The sequence below is a fragment of the Humulus lupulus genome, chromosome X (genome assembly GCF_963169125.1).
Source record: "Humulus lupulus chromosome X, drHumLupu1.1, whole genome shotgun sequence".
Taxonomy (NCBI): Eukaryota; Viridiplantae; Streptophyta; class Magnoliopsida; order Rosales; family Cannabaceae; genus Humulus; species Humulus lupulus.
The window spans coordinates 188,243,560-188,259,989 of NC_084802.1; the positions used below are offsets into that span (position 1 = coordinate 188,243,560).

The 16,430-nt window shown below is 34.9% G+C and overlaps 1 protein-coding gene across 4 annotated transcripts; it reads right to left on the bottom strand.

Moving 5' to 3' along the window:
* Window positions 1-1,891: 1,891 nt before the first annotated feature.
* On the bottom strand, window positions 1,892-10,506 carry LOC133803346 (sister chromatid cohesion protein PDS5 homolog C). Of its 4 annotated transcripts, none has more exons than XM_062241350.1 (14): window positions 9,990-10,506; window positions 9,065-9,268; window positions 8,793-8,974; window positions 6,995-7,121; window positions 6,708-6,905; window positions 6,174-6,221; window positions 4,977-6,059; window positions 4,753-4,863; window positions 4,514-4,587; window positions 4,254-4,305; window positions 4,058-4,144; window positions 3,933-3,976; window positions 3,073-3,150; window positions 1,892-2,999 (listed from the first exon to the last, which is right to left on the bottom strand). In XM_062241350.1, exons 1-14 carry the CDS (start codon window positions 10,089-10,091, stop codon window positions 2,435-2,437), a joined length of 2,955 nt encoding a protein of 984 aa, XP_062097334.1. In that variant the 5' UTR covers window positions 10,092-10,506; the 3' UTR covers window positions 1,892-2,434. The 4 variants fall into 4 exon arrangements, with proteins under 4 accessions (XP_062097334.1, XP_062097336.1, XP_062097335.1 ...); XM_062241352.1 differs by having other exon boundaries at window positions 4,977-6,047; window positions 9,990-10,505; XM_062241351.1 differs by having other exon boundaries at window positions 3,073-3,147; window positions 9,990-10,505.
* Between the last annotated feature and the right edge of the window lie 5,924 nt (window positions 10,507-16,430).

Consider the following 16,430-nt stretch of genomic DNA (forward strand, 5'->3'; position numbering starts at 1 on the left):
CTAAAGCTAGCACAACCCAACTTTTGGCTCCGTTTGGCTAAGCTTCTAGAACTAAAAAAGTCATTTTAGAGGTGTTCGGGGGAAAAATAAAGTCTTATTTTAATTTAGAAGTCATTTTGGGAGAAGCTACCTAGTTTTTCCCAAAAGGACTTTTGAAAAATTGTTTTCTCAATTAAAATAATTTTTATAATTCCTAATTTACTCATAAAAGATCTTTTTTTTTATTAATATAATTCCAAACACTTTGAAACTAACTTTTCATTAAAAAAAAATCTTTATGTAATAGTTATCCAAACAGAAAAAATAAGCTACAACTTTTACTTATCTTATATTTTAAGTTATAAAAACATTCTCAATGGATGCTCTAAACTAGCAAAGATGTAAAAATAAATAGCTAAGGATTTAAAATTCATCTCCATTGGATGCTCTAAAGAATTAACTAAAATACATAGGCTCTAACACCAATATATTTTTCACCAAATGTAGCTAGGCTTTTAAAGCTTCATTAATTTTTTTTTTATCTTTTTTTCCCTTTCTCTCTCCCATAAGTTATTTTTTATTTTTATTTTTTTTTCAATTTTTTTTATTTTAACTAATAAATAATATTTATAAATATAATATTTAAAAAATATAAAAAATATGATGTAGAGTATAATGTGAAAATGTGAGTTAAAATATAAAAAGTTCAATTTTGATGAGATATTTTGAGAGATAGAGTAGAGCACCTATTGTGAGTGCTCTAAGCAAAAGTAAAAACTTAGCTAAACAATGCTTTTAGCTTTTTCTAAAAAATATTTTTCGAAAAAACTCTACAATAAATGAATTTTTATTATCTAAATATATTTACATATTTATTGTATATTAATCCAAATTAAAATATTTAAAATAAATTAATATGATAATAACATAAATAATATTTAAATCTTAAATATTTTTATAGTTTATATTTATTAGATATTTCAAATATTTTTTATTTTAGTAATTTTATATTAACAAATCATATTAATGTAGAGAGATTTTTTTTAAAAATGTTTATTAATATAGATTTTATTATACACTATAATATTATTTTTTGCATCTCATATTATTTTTAATTTTTAATTTATCAAATACATATTAATTTTATGATTTAGAAAGAAAAAAAAAAGATAATTAAAATATAAAAAATGAAAATTTTGAATCATTATAATTAGAATTTTAGCTACATCAACTATATATATATATATATATAATTATACGTGTATATTGATTATCACTTTGTGTATCAAAAATGCTTAATTTTACAGCTACCAAACTGACCCTTATTGTTATTTGACTAATTTAAAGATTCTACATACCGTTACGTATGCGGCTCAACCAATCTGTCTTAATCCATTTCATTATATTGTTATCAACGACTTTTTTTTGAGCAAATATGAAATCATATGTTTAATTATACTCCTCAAACAACCGTAACAAACTAGATTACTAATTTTAATCTTACATAAAATAGATTACTAATTTGAATCGTACATAAACTAGATTATTAGTTTTAATATTGACTAGGTATAAAAGCACCACTTTTCACCCAACCACAAGTTTATCAGATAAACAAATTTATCATACAATATGCTTTCAAGTCTCCTTCAAAGAATATTCACTAGTAGGTAGGTTCACCGGGCCTCAAGTTGATAGCCCAAGACTTTAATTGGTCCCCAGTCTGGTTAATCTCCTGAACTAAACAAAGTCTAATTTAATCTATCTTGCAAACTATTAATACCGTTCTTGCCCATTTGTATAAAATACATAAAATTTATCAATATTAAAAATCAAAGTCACCTCCAAATAACCTTTTTTTTTTTACATTGTCTAGTTGGGATCCCTAGTTTCTCTCAAACGAACGAAGCAAAACTACACAACTCACAAAAATTAATCAATCATAGAACCAAGTAATTCTGAACCCCTTTACACGACTAGAAATAAGCTGAAAGCCGAATGAACACTTTCACTTCATCTTCCATGGCTTCATGATCTACTACTAAATAATAAACATAAATCACTAAAATATGTGGACATTAATGGTAACTCATCAATAAGGTTAGTGAATCTTGGCAGTCATCTGAAGATCACTCTGATTCTGACACTAAGTTTGCAGATCTACGACATTATCTATGAAACACATCTGTTTTAACAAGAACCAAACCAGCCCAAAGAGATTCTGCTGCCTTCCTCCCAAATAACATTAATCCCATCTAATGTAAAAAAAAAAAAAAGCATGAATGCAAAAAACGCCACCTTAATCCTACAACTATATAGACTACCAACTAACTGTTAATTAACATCCGTAGCTTGCCACCATGTAAAGATGATGATGGCAAGTAACCAATGCGTGTCTACTATCAATTTGCAGAGCTACACAACTTTTTTTCCCGAGGAAATGAACAGAAGAAAAGGATCAGCCTTTTGTGCTTCTTCGTCGCTTCTTACCTGTCTTAACCTCACTTTCCTTAACCTCACTTTCCTGAGCCTTGGAGGGATTCAAGGACTTGCCTTTAGTACTCTCCACTGGTTTACCTGAATCAGAGGAGCTTTCCTTGGCATCTTCAACCTCTTTTATCTTCGATGAACCGGACTTCACTTTACCAGTACCATTGGCACTGGACTTTCCACCACTTTGATGGGTTTTATCCTTGAAAACAGTAGCTGTTTTTGGCGTGCCCAACTTTAACTTCCCAGATTTCTGGATTTCTTGCTTGGACTTGGTGGACGGTGTGCTGCTTTCGTCCTTGGATTTGGTAGTCTTTGGTGTCTGAGAATCATTATTCCTAGACTTGCTTGATGATTTTGACGCAACATTGGCTGATTTGCTACTAGCACTTTTTGGTGTATGATCCTTGGATTTGCCACCACTCACCTCCTCCGACTTGCCAACAGATTTGGAATCATCTTTGGATTTGCCCTCAGCTTTATTTCCCAGTCCAGATTTTGGAATGCTCTTCGATTTGCTGGATGAAGCACCCCTGGACAGTAATGTAAGACATTAAGAACAAAATAAATAAATTAATAGACAAAATGTACAACATATACACTTACTTTTTGGGTGAAGCCTCAATCTTTTTTTGTTTAGAGGGGTCATCCGATTTTATCTTCACTTTTTTCTTTAAGGGACTGCTTATGTTGACGAAAAAAATCAATGTTAGTCTGTTAATACGAGGAAATACATATAATCCAAGGGAATAATTTTCAGAAAAAATTCCATTACAATATACATATTTAATCGAAATTAACTTGTAATATTATGCTTGAAGGTTCTTTGAGCATAAACAAGCAACTAAAGAATTAGCTAAAGGCCCAAAATGATGACAAAAACTAGGTAAGATAAATATTCTCAAAAACAAAGTCATGCAATCTCAAAAACTAGGTACTTGTCTATTGCTTGAACATTATCTCTCCTTTTTGACGAGGACAATCTTCAAGCTTGAGATCGAGATGGCAATTAGCATCAACTTTTAAATTCTAAATAATAAAGGGCAGTCATTAAAAAGTGCGAATGCAAGGCAACAAAACATAAAACCCCCTAAGCTATGTCTGTTTATCATGGCAACCTCAAACACTACTAAGTGAAAATAATAAATTCACAGAATGACTAAATTCAACTAAAAGTGAACCAAAGCACAAAATAGTTTTGCCTGCCAAAGCAACAATCAAGCTGTAACATGCAATTGTATAGGCAATCTTATTATCAGATGCAACAACTGTACCAAGCTAAAAAGTTCATTTCAGATCATAACAATTTTATCACTCTTTACTCACAATATCTCAGACTTTTAAAAGCATTTTCATAAGCCAACCAAAAAAGAGGGTCCACTGTCGTGATTTGAGAAAAAAAGATTAATCAAATATCCGTAATCATGATAATCAGGGCTGCAATAACTACATTAATAACAACTTACATTTCAGTGGAAGCATCAGGACTTAATAGATCAGCTTTACCTTCCTGGAAAAAGAGTGAAGCTTCATGAATTTTAACAGCAACGAAACCATACAAGTAGCAAATACAAAACAGGAAGTCAGTTACCTCATCGGACACAGAATCACCTTCAATGAACTCCCACTTTTCTCTTTTAAGATTTAATACTTCTTCATCACCATCATTATACAAAACCTATAAAAATTAATCAGTTAATTCAGTAACTGAAGTGTAACATTACATCCAAAAAAAAAACCTCACGAACTTAAATTAAACACAAGAAATCCTTCGTTCCACATCTAACCTTATGCTTCTTTTTGACTGGATCAAAAGATTCAATAAAACCATTATAGTACCTGTACATTATTTAAAAAGAAATGATAATAAGAAAATCCTTCGTCTGGTAAGATTTGAGGTTCTAACAGGACTAAGCCTATTATACAGTCAATTGTGGATTAAGACAAGAAATTTCAAATTTCATTGTTTAAATAAACCACAAATGTATGTGAAAACAAAGTTGTTGAAAAGAATTCCTTAGCAATACATTATACAGTAAGTACTTACGATTGATCCTTTGGCCACCAAACTCTAACCTTCATACCAATCAAATCCTCATCATAACCTTTATCACCAGACTCCTGATAGGGATCAAATAAGAAAATTGATTTTAGAAAGCACCCAAGTGTCGTTAGACCAATACATGGCATTGTGAAGTTTGGCTTTATATGTTAATACTATAATACTAGTTCTTATTTTATGACATCAGAAATATTATAAAGATAAATAGAAGTACTAAAATATACCTTTACTTTGCCAGGAGTACGTTTTCTCTTAGAATTTGTCTTCGGGGTCTCCTCATTCTTTTGTTCATCTTTGGTTGATTTCCCCAATGACTTTGGTGAAGCAATAGTATCCTGCACAATTCAAAACAGCAAAAGCATGTTACAAATAGTATTGTTAAAAATAAGAAGTAATAGCATCATCACTAAGAACAAAAGCAAAGTATTCAAAGCTAATAATAATGTACTTTGCTATCATCCTTAATAGAAGTTTTTTTTCTATCCTTCTCAGAAAGAGTTTTTCCCCTAGCCCTCTTCTTATCCTCCACATGCTTTGCTGACGATCCTTCTTCATTTTTACTGCCTCCATCGACTTTCTTAGCTAACTGCCTCAAAGGTTTTGCCTCTGAATCACTTGTAGTTCCACTTTCCTTCTTGGATACCTTAACCTCTGCTAAAACTTTATTCTCATTAGAAATAGAAACTGGCACCTTTTTCCCAGAACGCCTGTTTGTCTTCACCTCTGAATCACTTATCCCATCAGCTACCTTTTTGGAGGCATCATCTGAAGATGGAGCAGCTTCCTTATCTGAATTATCCTTCTTCTTCTGTCGTCCAGACTTTTTGGAACGACTTTCATCAGTAAGTTTCAAACTTGGAGACGTAGAAGCAACAGTAGCAGATTCACTGTCCAATGCCTTGGGTGATGAAAGCTTAACATCAGACTCCTTATCATTTTCTGAAGGTACTGCTGCCTCAGCAGATGTACCCTGATGTGGTGAACCAGGAAGATCCTCACCTTGTTCTTCCTGGTCTGGAAATTTCTCTGTTTCCTTCTCATTGTCTGCACTTTCCTTCTCATTGTCTGCACTTTCCTTCTCATTTTCTGCACTTTCCTTCTCATTTTCTGCACTTTCCTTTTCATTTTCTGCACTTTTCTTCTCATTATCTGCAATATTCTTCTCATTATCAGCACTTTCCTTCTCATTATCAACATGAGGATTTTCTGAAGTAGTAGATTTTGCAGACGAACTAGTTTTTCTTCCTACTGTCTTATTGCTCTGCTCTAGCTTTTTTTCTGTATCTGCTGCATTCTCAGTGTTCAAACTATCAGGATCAGCATTGCTTGATGCATCTAAATCCTTGGTACTCTCAATTCGCTGATCATCCTCTTGCTTCTTTAGGGAGCTAGAATCAGCCAAAGAGTCATCTCCCACAGCCTGTGTTATACCATTACTCATTGCAGACTGTGGAGATCTATCCATAGAAATTACAGCTTGTTCAAGTGATCCTGCTTCTGTGGTTTCCGCTTTATCCTCCTGTATTAGAAACTAAGTTGGCTAAGACTTATTTTAAGTTAATCTCAAGCTAGAGCAGAGACACAACAAAGAGAAATCAGTAAAAATTATATCATATAACTAAATTAAAGTAGAAAGATGGCATACCTGGGATCCATTATCCAAGGATGGCTTCATTGACCTGCTCTCAACAGCCTGAAAAACATGTGTATAATGGAATCACAATAACAGAATCCAAACAATTTTGGAAAATTAAATGAGTAAAATACAGTTAGTGCAAGAAAGCACAACTACATGACAGCATGCATGCATCAAATAAAACCCTTGCCAAACAAAAGAAAGAAAAATCAAACACAAAGATGTCCAAACAATTTCCCTAAAAGGATAGGATAAATGGATACAAACCACAAAGACATTAAAGATTAATCACAAGCAAGTCAACTTTCATTCTTTTAACATTTAATCACAAAACATACTACATGGAGGAAAGCTATCAGTAGACTACGAGAAACGGAAGGAGAAGTGAAATTATAAATTGTGTGATCGTATAAAATGCTTACTTAAACAAGATTGTGAAGAACAAAGCAGGCTCAGCCACAAATTGGTTCGAGTAGAAAGCAGTCAAGTAATACATTCTTTAACAGAATAAGCAATGAATTTACAACATACTAAGATAAGTACCATATTCTCATCAGAAGCTTGGACTTCATTTTGCTCAACAGCAGCTTCAGCATCTTGGCATATTGTAGATAAAACTTTACTGTAGTCATCTAATGAAATACCCAGATCCTTTACAGCCTGTACCAAGTAAGGTTTAACCTTCGCAGCACAAATTTCAAGAACTCTCTCTCCCAATTTCCGAGCAATGGGCAAAACGTCCTGAAAAACATAGTATGGTAACAGATTAGTAGCAAAAAAAAAACAGGAAGACAAAAAAATTGTAAACTGTAACTCAGACAGTAAATTACTTCGTTGTCAATTTTCACACAGTCTAGTATAGGGGTGAGGAGCTCCACTGGAATATCTTCACTTTCTTCTAAAACAAGGGTCATTATCGTCTCCATGGATGAAAAAACATTCTCTGGATGATAATCCCTGAAGATTTTTCAGAAGGAAACATTGGTCAAAAGGTAATAAAGCAACCACAGTTTCTCAACAGGAATACAAATCAATAAAATTGAAGACATGAAGTATGAATCACAGAAACCTAAATACAAGAAAGGGGATTGTGAAGCAAAAAAGGTAAGGGTTGCAAAACACATAAAGTTCAAGTCCCAAAACAAACATGTCAAAATATTTGGCCTTCAGAGATTTCAAGGTATGACATCACTGTCATTTAACCTTCATTGTTTACATAATATAAAATTAATCTCATGAGCCACCAAAAACTAGGGATGTAAACGGGCTGGGCAGGATTGAGGAATGCTCCCCCACCCCATCCCCAGGCCCGACTCCGCCTAAATGAGGTTGGAGTGGATGCGGGGAATCCCCATCGAGTGTCAAGTCCTAATGGGTACCCAATAAAAGTATTAATTTCTGGTTCAAATAAAAGTATTAATTTCCGGTTTAAGCAGATGCAATATATGCAGAACATTTTGTTTCATCATACTTTTGCCCCCATTTTTATTTTTATTTTTGGATTATATTTATCATGTACTCCTATTGAAAGCAATGCCTTCTTCTTTTCATTATTCAATCTATCCATACATATTATAAAAAATATTTTTTTTACTTTGCCTACAATGCTATATTGGTCTCTCTATATATGTCCCATTTAATATATATATATACACATATATAATTAAAACTAGAAACATTAATTAACATGAAAAAAAAAAGATTTAAATACAAGTCCAGTCTTACAAATAGTTTTGCAATCAAGACCTCTCACATGCACAAATGGCAGTGACAGATGAGAGAATAGAGGCAAGTGGGTGCCTGCTTTCACGTCTGCATCGAGCTGGAACTTGGTGCGTGGTCGAAGGGAAGAAGATAGTGGTCAAACTAGGAAGAAGATGAAGATGGTGATGATGACTCATGAGAGGAGTAGTCGGCAGTAAATGTAAAGTGATAGGAGTTTAGGGTTTATAACCTTTTGGCTTAAATATATACATAATACATGTACATCATGGTGGATCTGGGGCAGGGCTTGATGCCCCCGACCCCACCCCGGCCCCAACACTGTTATAGATTACACCCATCCCTGACCCCACCCCAATATAATCTCCCCAACCCCGCCCTATTAGGGGCGGGCGGGTACCAGAAGGTACCTAAACCCGTAGGAAATAACAACATCTCACAAGCACAAAAACCAACTTAAGTGAGTCAAGATTACCCCCACCACCATAAGGGCTAATACTAAAAAGAACTACCTAGTTTTCGTTATCAATGTTTTTTCCTGAAGATATGCAAGTAAAGAAACTCTAACTTTGCACAAGAAAATAAAAGACACAAAGACCAAAGTATTCTTGATTTCCAGGTATCATAACAGGCCATATCCCGTGCTGACCTAGCAAATATGGTTATCTCGTAAAAAATTTAAAAATTAACAGAAAAGAGGAAAGAAAAGTCACATAATAAGATCCGCATTTGACTGACACACAGAAATTAAATCAATTTAGCACTGCACCAAACGACAACCCGTTGCTTAAGTAATTAAAATGTCAAATATATTCACCATTCCAAGTCAACAAAGAAAAGAAAGTATTACAGCAACAACAAAACAAAGGATTAAGCAACAACGGACACAAATATATAGGTCTGTACCTAATTGCTTTAAGAAAATGCTCGAACATTTCCAGGATCAATGCATCGCATTCAAGATCCAGCATCACGACACAAGATCTGACCTTTGCAACAGTTTCAAGAATTGAGGTTCTTTTTGTGTATGATCGGCTTGACTTGTCACACAGATTTTCAAAAGATGATACAATAAGCTGAAAGACCTCCTGCATACACAAATCGGACAATAATTAACAAAAGACGAAATTGACAGAGCTTAAACAAAATCTAAAACCATGTACTTATATTTTAGGTACCTTCATCTGGTCATCATCATAAGGAGCATCAGGTGCAGTAATTCTTGTTATCTCACTGATGCAAGATGCAACTGCGACTTTAACATCAACATCTGAATGCCCTAAAAGTGTATCATCAACCAATGCTTTCAATGACGGAGAAAGTGCATTTTGCATTGATTCAGAAGGCGACTGCTCAACCTTTGATAGACAACTCTCAACTCTCTATCATCAACCAAAAATATGAGAAGGCGTAAGAGTGGTATTGGACGCAAAAACACAAAAAGAAAATGGAAAGCAAACAAATTTATTTTATTTTAGGAAAAAAAAAACCTTCCATTACGTTCGATCCAAAATCTCTACCCAAAAAACATCAGAGAACATCAATTTGACATGTAAAAGTATTTCATTGGTTTAATTGATAAGTTCGAATTCTTTGATAAAAAGATTGCACCAAGGCATCTACTTTATAAGAGACGGAGGAGGAGGAGGAAAAAAACTGGCAAAAGATGCATTAAAGAAAGTGACAGCAATTTACAGCGTTTTATATTTTGATACGACGAAGCAAAATAACAAGCGTTAATATTAATGTTTCATGTATAGCAAGTTCATGTATAAACCCTAACTAATTATGAAGCCCTAGAACAACAAAAACTAAATAAAACTAAGAACGCGAGAACGTAAAACAAGTTGAACAGTGTGCAACACAACGCTAAAGCAATCAATATTTAGAACAGATCGAGAAAAACCTAAGCCCAAGTCACAGGCTTTCATGAAAGGGAAAATATAGCAAACCCATTCAAAGAGCCAAATAAACAATTGCTCAGAAAAAAAAAAAACATTTTTACAGGGAAAAAATGCATCCACAAAACAGAAAACACTGGAAAACAAACTTCACCACACTTCAAAATTGAGATGGGTAAAGGAGAAAAAAATTGGGGCTTACGTCGAGAAGAGGAAGGAGTTCATCGACGGACGACGGGAGTTCCACAAGCCTGTTACCAGATTCAAGAAGCTGTGCTTCAAGATCTTTATCCGACGCCGCCATTGTTGCTCTGTTTCGTATCTCCCACTACAGATCCCTATCAATCTCAGACCTCAAACTCAAAATTCAGACCATTGACACCCTAGAAACCCACGAATTGTGGAGAGAAAAAAAGATTTAAGGAAGAAAAAAAAAAGGCATAAGAAAAATTGGAAAGTTAGGGTTTCTTTTTAGAGAGAGAGAAAGATGAAGACAGATTGAACGAGAGTCGAAAAATATTTTCCCAGAAAATTAAGTTTAAAATATAAAAAATAATAATAATAAGTAAAGGTTAAAATATATTTGGCCTAAAATAATTTTAAAAAATAAAAATAAACTATTTGTTTACTTCTTTTTCTCTCTTTCCCTCAACACTTTGTTCCCTCTTTTTGGTAATCTGTAATTGTATTTTGTGGGCATCAAAAAGAGAAGCGAATCCAGTGAAGATCAGCTCGGAATCCGCCGGCTCTGTGAATTCGATTTCAATTTAAGCTTTCGAATCCGCCTTTGGATTTCCACGCATGGGTCCCACGTGGAGTTGGTTGGGACCGTTAGATTTAATACTACTACTACTTTTCATTTTCACGGGGGGCATTTTGGTAAAAATGGAAACTTCTATGTTTTTTTTTTTTTTCACTATAAAATTAGCTCGAGTATCAGGTTATTAATAATAGAGTAATGACATGTGTTATAAAATATGTACTTAAACATTACGTATCAATTTAGTTTAATCATCCACATTTATGAAAATTTATCTCACTATTATAAAAATCAATATCACTGTCACTTCATGTAGATAATACAATTCTAATAAAGTTGTATGGCTGTATACATCCACGAACAACATATATATTTAGACATTCTTATTTTTTTTAAATTGAAATAAATTATTAATAGATTTATCATTTGCTTTAGTTTGAAAACAGACACGTTGTCAAACCATAATCTAAATCATTAACCAGTGTTCCGTAAACCACATTTTTCTATAATCAAATTCATTGAAAAACAAAAAAAAAGAACCCAATGTGTTAATAGCGACCAATTTGAATTGGGTGGTTAAATCTTGCAAAATGGAGCAATAAAATGAAAACCAAATCTATAAATATAAATAAATAAAGGCAATTGATAATTCTTCTATAAGAGTTTCATTTTAAGTTTTACTGGTAGAGCTTTCAGTGTTTCTCGACCCGTAAATAGTTTTCGGAGCGACTTTTTTTTATGACTGTGTATATTGTAGCTATTTAGAGCATTCTGCAAATTTTCAGAAAATTTCGAATAGTTTACAGTACCGAAAACTAGGTTCAAACATGTTGTTTTCCACGCGCATAAAAAAAATTAGTCATGCGTGCAAAAACATATGTTGAACATAATTTTCGGTATTGTAAACTATTCGAAATTTTCTGAAAATTTATATATATATATATATATATAGAATGAAAACCAAATCTATAAATATATTTATATATATATATAATTAGTGGTTTTAATGTTTTCACGCATAATAAAATGAAAGCTCAAAATCAAAACTATGTATCATCAATTCAAGTTGTTGTACCCTCCTCCTCCAATTAAATATTGATCCGACGTAAATGAAATGTTGACGCTCAAGTGTTATAGTTAAATTACCAACTTTTTGTATTGAATCAAATCCTAAATTGGTTGTTGATAAGATCGTGATGTAGTTAACTTCACTTTCTTCTTTCCCAAAGACATCAATTTCGTATACTATTAGAGAAACTAACTAATCAATTAGCTCACTCTTTTGCTCAAAAAGCCCTTGGATTAGATAGTCAACTATTTTTCTCACAGTGTACACTTCTTGTGCTTCCTGATATTTCCGATGGAAGTTCTTTTTCTCAAAAATAAATCAAGTTGTTGTAAATAAAGTATAATGCCAAGCATTATTCATGCTCTATCTAATTATATATATATATATTAAATGAAAATAACGTGCAATTTTTATTTGCTTAATTTTTAAATTGTATACATATTTATTTAAATATGTATTTATTTTTATTATTTTTTAATTATTATAAAAAATTTAAATAAAATATGTTTAATACAATGTATGGCATAAATATATTAAAAAATTAAGGCAATATTGTCTATAATTTTAATAAAAACCGGTTCATCTCTTTTTTTAATATATAATAGAATGAATTACAGTTCTATAGTATATATAAATATTTATATTAACAACTTCTAGCTATATGACATCTAAACACAACATTCACATAAATATATATATTTACATTGCTACATAACATATATATAAATTACAATAATATTTAAAAAGAAATTAATAATAGAATAAAATAAAAATATAAAAAGTTATAGTGTAGAGTAGTATACATGCATCAACTATTTTTAATTTCTAATGTAACTCGCAATATTATTTGGTGAATTTGATGAAGAAAAAGAGCTTCAATCACTTGATAAAAAATAAACTATCACACAAATTTATAAGATAAAAAAATGATATTTGTATGACTTTATTATTTTTAAATAAATATGATTTAATTATTTAAATTATCATAAAATATCTTTAAAATATCATATTTTAATTTATTTATTTTTATTCAAATTTATGTTTGTTCTAGATTTTGAATTTAGCAGTGACAACAAGAGATTATATATTATATGTTTAATATAATATTAACATTATACATATATTTTAAATTTAAGTTTGTTACTAGTTTTTTATTAAAAAAAATAAGTTTGTTTCTAGTTGATAGTAGATTATATTATGTTATATGTTTAATATGATGTTATTCTAATACGTGGAGTTTAAGTTTAATTCAATTTTATTTAAGTTATAAAATATATGGTTTTATTATTTTTAAATAATTGTCATTGTAAAATATCTCAAAAATATTCTATTTTAATTTGTTTAATTATTTATTTATTTAATTTGATTTAAGTTTAAATCATGTTTACAATTGTTGATGCCGTTTTTCGTCAATTTAAATTTGAAGAGCACTAAACAATGATTCAGAAAAGAAGAAAATAACAACAAGATCTTTACGTGGTTCAGCAGTTGAAATATGCCTAGTCCACGAGTCAATATTATTGATTCGTAATACTCTCTCAAAACTTTCTAAGAGCAATTCAACAGAGTATTCTCAGTACCCAATTGTCCCCCTACAAATGATAAATACCAGGCTATTTATAGACCTAGTTGGGAGAATATCTTCCTTTGATTCAGGGAAGTTACAACCAATTATTCTGTTGTCTGTATTTTCACCTCCGACACGTGGCAACCCCAAGCGACTTGCTTGGACGTTCGTAGGCATCCTCAGGGCATGTTACTGCCCGAGGTCTTTAGTCGAAGCAAGGGCCCTCTTAGGTGAGACCTTGCCTTTGATAGTGGGTCGTGGGTGCCCTAGTAGATTACTCCCCGATGTTCGTTCTCGGAGCTGGAGGTTCTCCAGCTCAAGCAGTTAAGGCGAGAGGTCTCGTCTCCCGGTCGTCTCCCAGGTCCGAGGTTCTGGTTCTCGGACCTAAGATAAGGTGCAACGTGTCAGCAAATGCGGGTTTTCAGGGCAGAGGATCGTCTGACAACCTTTATGGGCGATCCGTCAACAGTGTTGTCGAGTGTACGACTCGACAATTCGCACACCCACTACGCTGCCTGACATTGAGGTACTTACAGCACGCCCTGACAGTACTTGGGGCATGTTCCCTATAAAGTAGGTGCTTTTCAGCATTGGGCCCCGCAAATCTCGTTTGGGTCATGGTCTCTATTCGATGCAGCCCAATGCATTGAATTGGTATTAATCCCCCAATAATGGGAAGAATGTGTATTAATTACTTATGATTAGTATTAATGACCTTAGCCTCTATATATAGGGTTGGGAGTCTCATTGTAAAGGGTTCATTTTTTTAGAGAGAAAAGACATTGTACTCAGAGCAATCTAAACACTGCCTAAGAATACACCATTGGAGCTTGCAATCATAAGCTTACAATCCTCTTAATATCAGAGACTCGTGGAGTAGGGTTCTTTTATAACCTGAACCACGTAAAAATCATTGTGTTCTTATAGTTTTTTTTTTTTAATCTCTCTTATTAAGGTTGATAGCGAAAAAGGCGGTCAATATTTTGGTGCTTTCATTGAGAGCTTGAAGAAAGCATTTGAAACACACACAGCCATGGTGACTACATGAAGTAATGTTACAAATGAGCACTAGTACAAAAGCATGCTTTTAGGACACTTTTTTAGGGCACTCACCTAGATGCGAGCCCTAAAAACATCTCCTGGACTTTTTAAGACACTCATTGAGAGTCCTTAAAGAATTTATTTTATGACTCGCAAAAGTGATGTGTGTCCTAAAAGTTTGAATTTTTTTTTAACAAAAGTTTCTAGACTTTTTAGAACACTCATTGAGAGTCCTTAAAGAATTTCTTTTAGGTCTCGCAAAGCAAGCCCTAAAAACTTATGTATGTCCTAAAAGTTTGAATAATTTTTTTTTAACTAAAGTTTTATTATATATATTAAATCACAAAGAAAAAACACCCATCTCTCTCTCTATCTCTCTCTCTCTCTCTCTCTCTCTCACGAAACCCCACTGCCCAGCCACAAACGGCGGTGCTCCGACCACCCCTCGCCTACACGCACCGGCCCACGGCGTTCCTCGGCCCCCGAAACCCCCAGCCTCACAAGGCCATGGCCTTACGCGCCCCCTAGCCTAGTCAACGGAGCCTCCAAAGTTCAGCGATCATGTGGGTTTCCAAAACGTTTTGGGCATTTTCTGACCACCTCGAGCCACCCCGAGCCAAATGACCACCACCAATGCATTCCTTGTGCTTTGGGCTTCAAAACCCACTAAAGGATCAGACCGAACCACCACCATGGGGTGGTGGCGCTGCCGTCATCGTCGAAGCTCCAGCGAGAGCTTTGGCTACCATTTACTTTTTTTAAAATTAAAAATAAAACTTTTTAGGACTCGCAATGCGAGCCCTCGCAAGTCATAAAAAACCTCAGTTTTTAAGGCTCTCAAATAGAGGACTCGCACCCCGCAAGTCCTAAAAAGCCTTTTTTGTAGTAGTAGAGGTGCTCCCTCCTACTGGAGTTGAAGGAGGAGAACTCAGTAGGGAAACACCTCAGGACATGCTGAAGATGATGGAGGACTACGATGAAACGCCGAGTATGACGGCAAAGATAATGGTGCCGACCAAGGGTATTACGAGGAAGAATACCCTCAACCCATGGAGACGGAAGAGACACCGGAGGTAGTGGTACTCCATGAGCAAGTAGCCACCCAGCAACAAAAGATTGATGCTCAAGAAGGTAACATCGTCGCCCTTCAAGAGATAGTACTTGCCATGAAGGCCACTCTTGCAGCCCAGGGGTTGCGAGTGGACCCCAATGACAATGTACCAGCTAGGCATCCAACTGGTGTGCCACCTGCGCACCCCGCTGGAGTGCCACTTGTCAATGCAGCTGGGGTGCTTCCCAAGCACCCAGCCGCAGAGGCGCAAGATCCGCCAGCTGGGGTGCCCGTCGAGCACCCAGCAGGAGTTGGAGCCTTGATGCCACAACAGGACCGTGGTAAGGGAAAGGCTGATGATAATCTTGCTCCAAAGCAGAAAAAGGCTCGTCAAGATCCCAAAGGATATCAAGTTCCTCAGCAGGCTGGCAAAGATAACGACACAGGGGCCCGAGGACACCGCCAGGCAGTCAATGCCCATGGGGCTCGGGGTGTTCCACCCCAACGTGCCCATACGAATCACGCGAGGCATGGAGCTGGTGTCCCCTCAAGACCTAACCAACCCCGTAGGAATAACAGTCTAGGGATCCGCCCGAAGAACGTCCCACAAAACTGAGAACATGGCATCAGTATCTTGGTAAATGAAAACACCGAGTCTGATGGGGAGACCGAAGTGGCTCGCCCAGCGGATAACGGTGCCTTTCGGGGACAACCCGACTTGCGAGACAACCTCAATTCCCAGAGTTGCAATAAGGTAGGAAGAAGCGAGCATGTTGGGAGAAGTCTGTCAGATCTCCAAGATAATCTCAACGCTCGGAGAAGAGATAACTCGGCTCAGAGCATCAACCAGGATCTCGTCCCGCTCTGTGTAGAGTTGGAAGGTTTGAGGCGGATAATACTCAGGATGGCCTAACGGCAAGGCCATGAGTCTGACTTGGAGGATGAAGAGGTGGAACCGTGTGCCCCTCATCTTGTTGAAGCCCGGCTACCTATAGGCTTCAAAATGTCATCCATACCATCTTATGATGGTGGTTGGGATCCCACAGACCACCTGTCTAAGTTCAACAGGTTAATGTCGGTGCATCGTGTCTCCGACGATGCTAAGTGTTATGTGTTCCCGCTTACCCTGACGGGGCTAGCGGATGAATGGTTTAA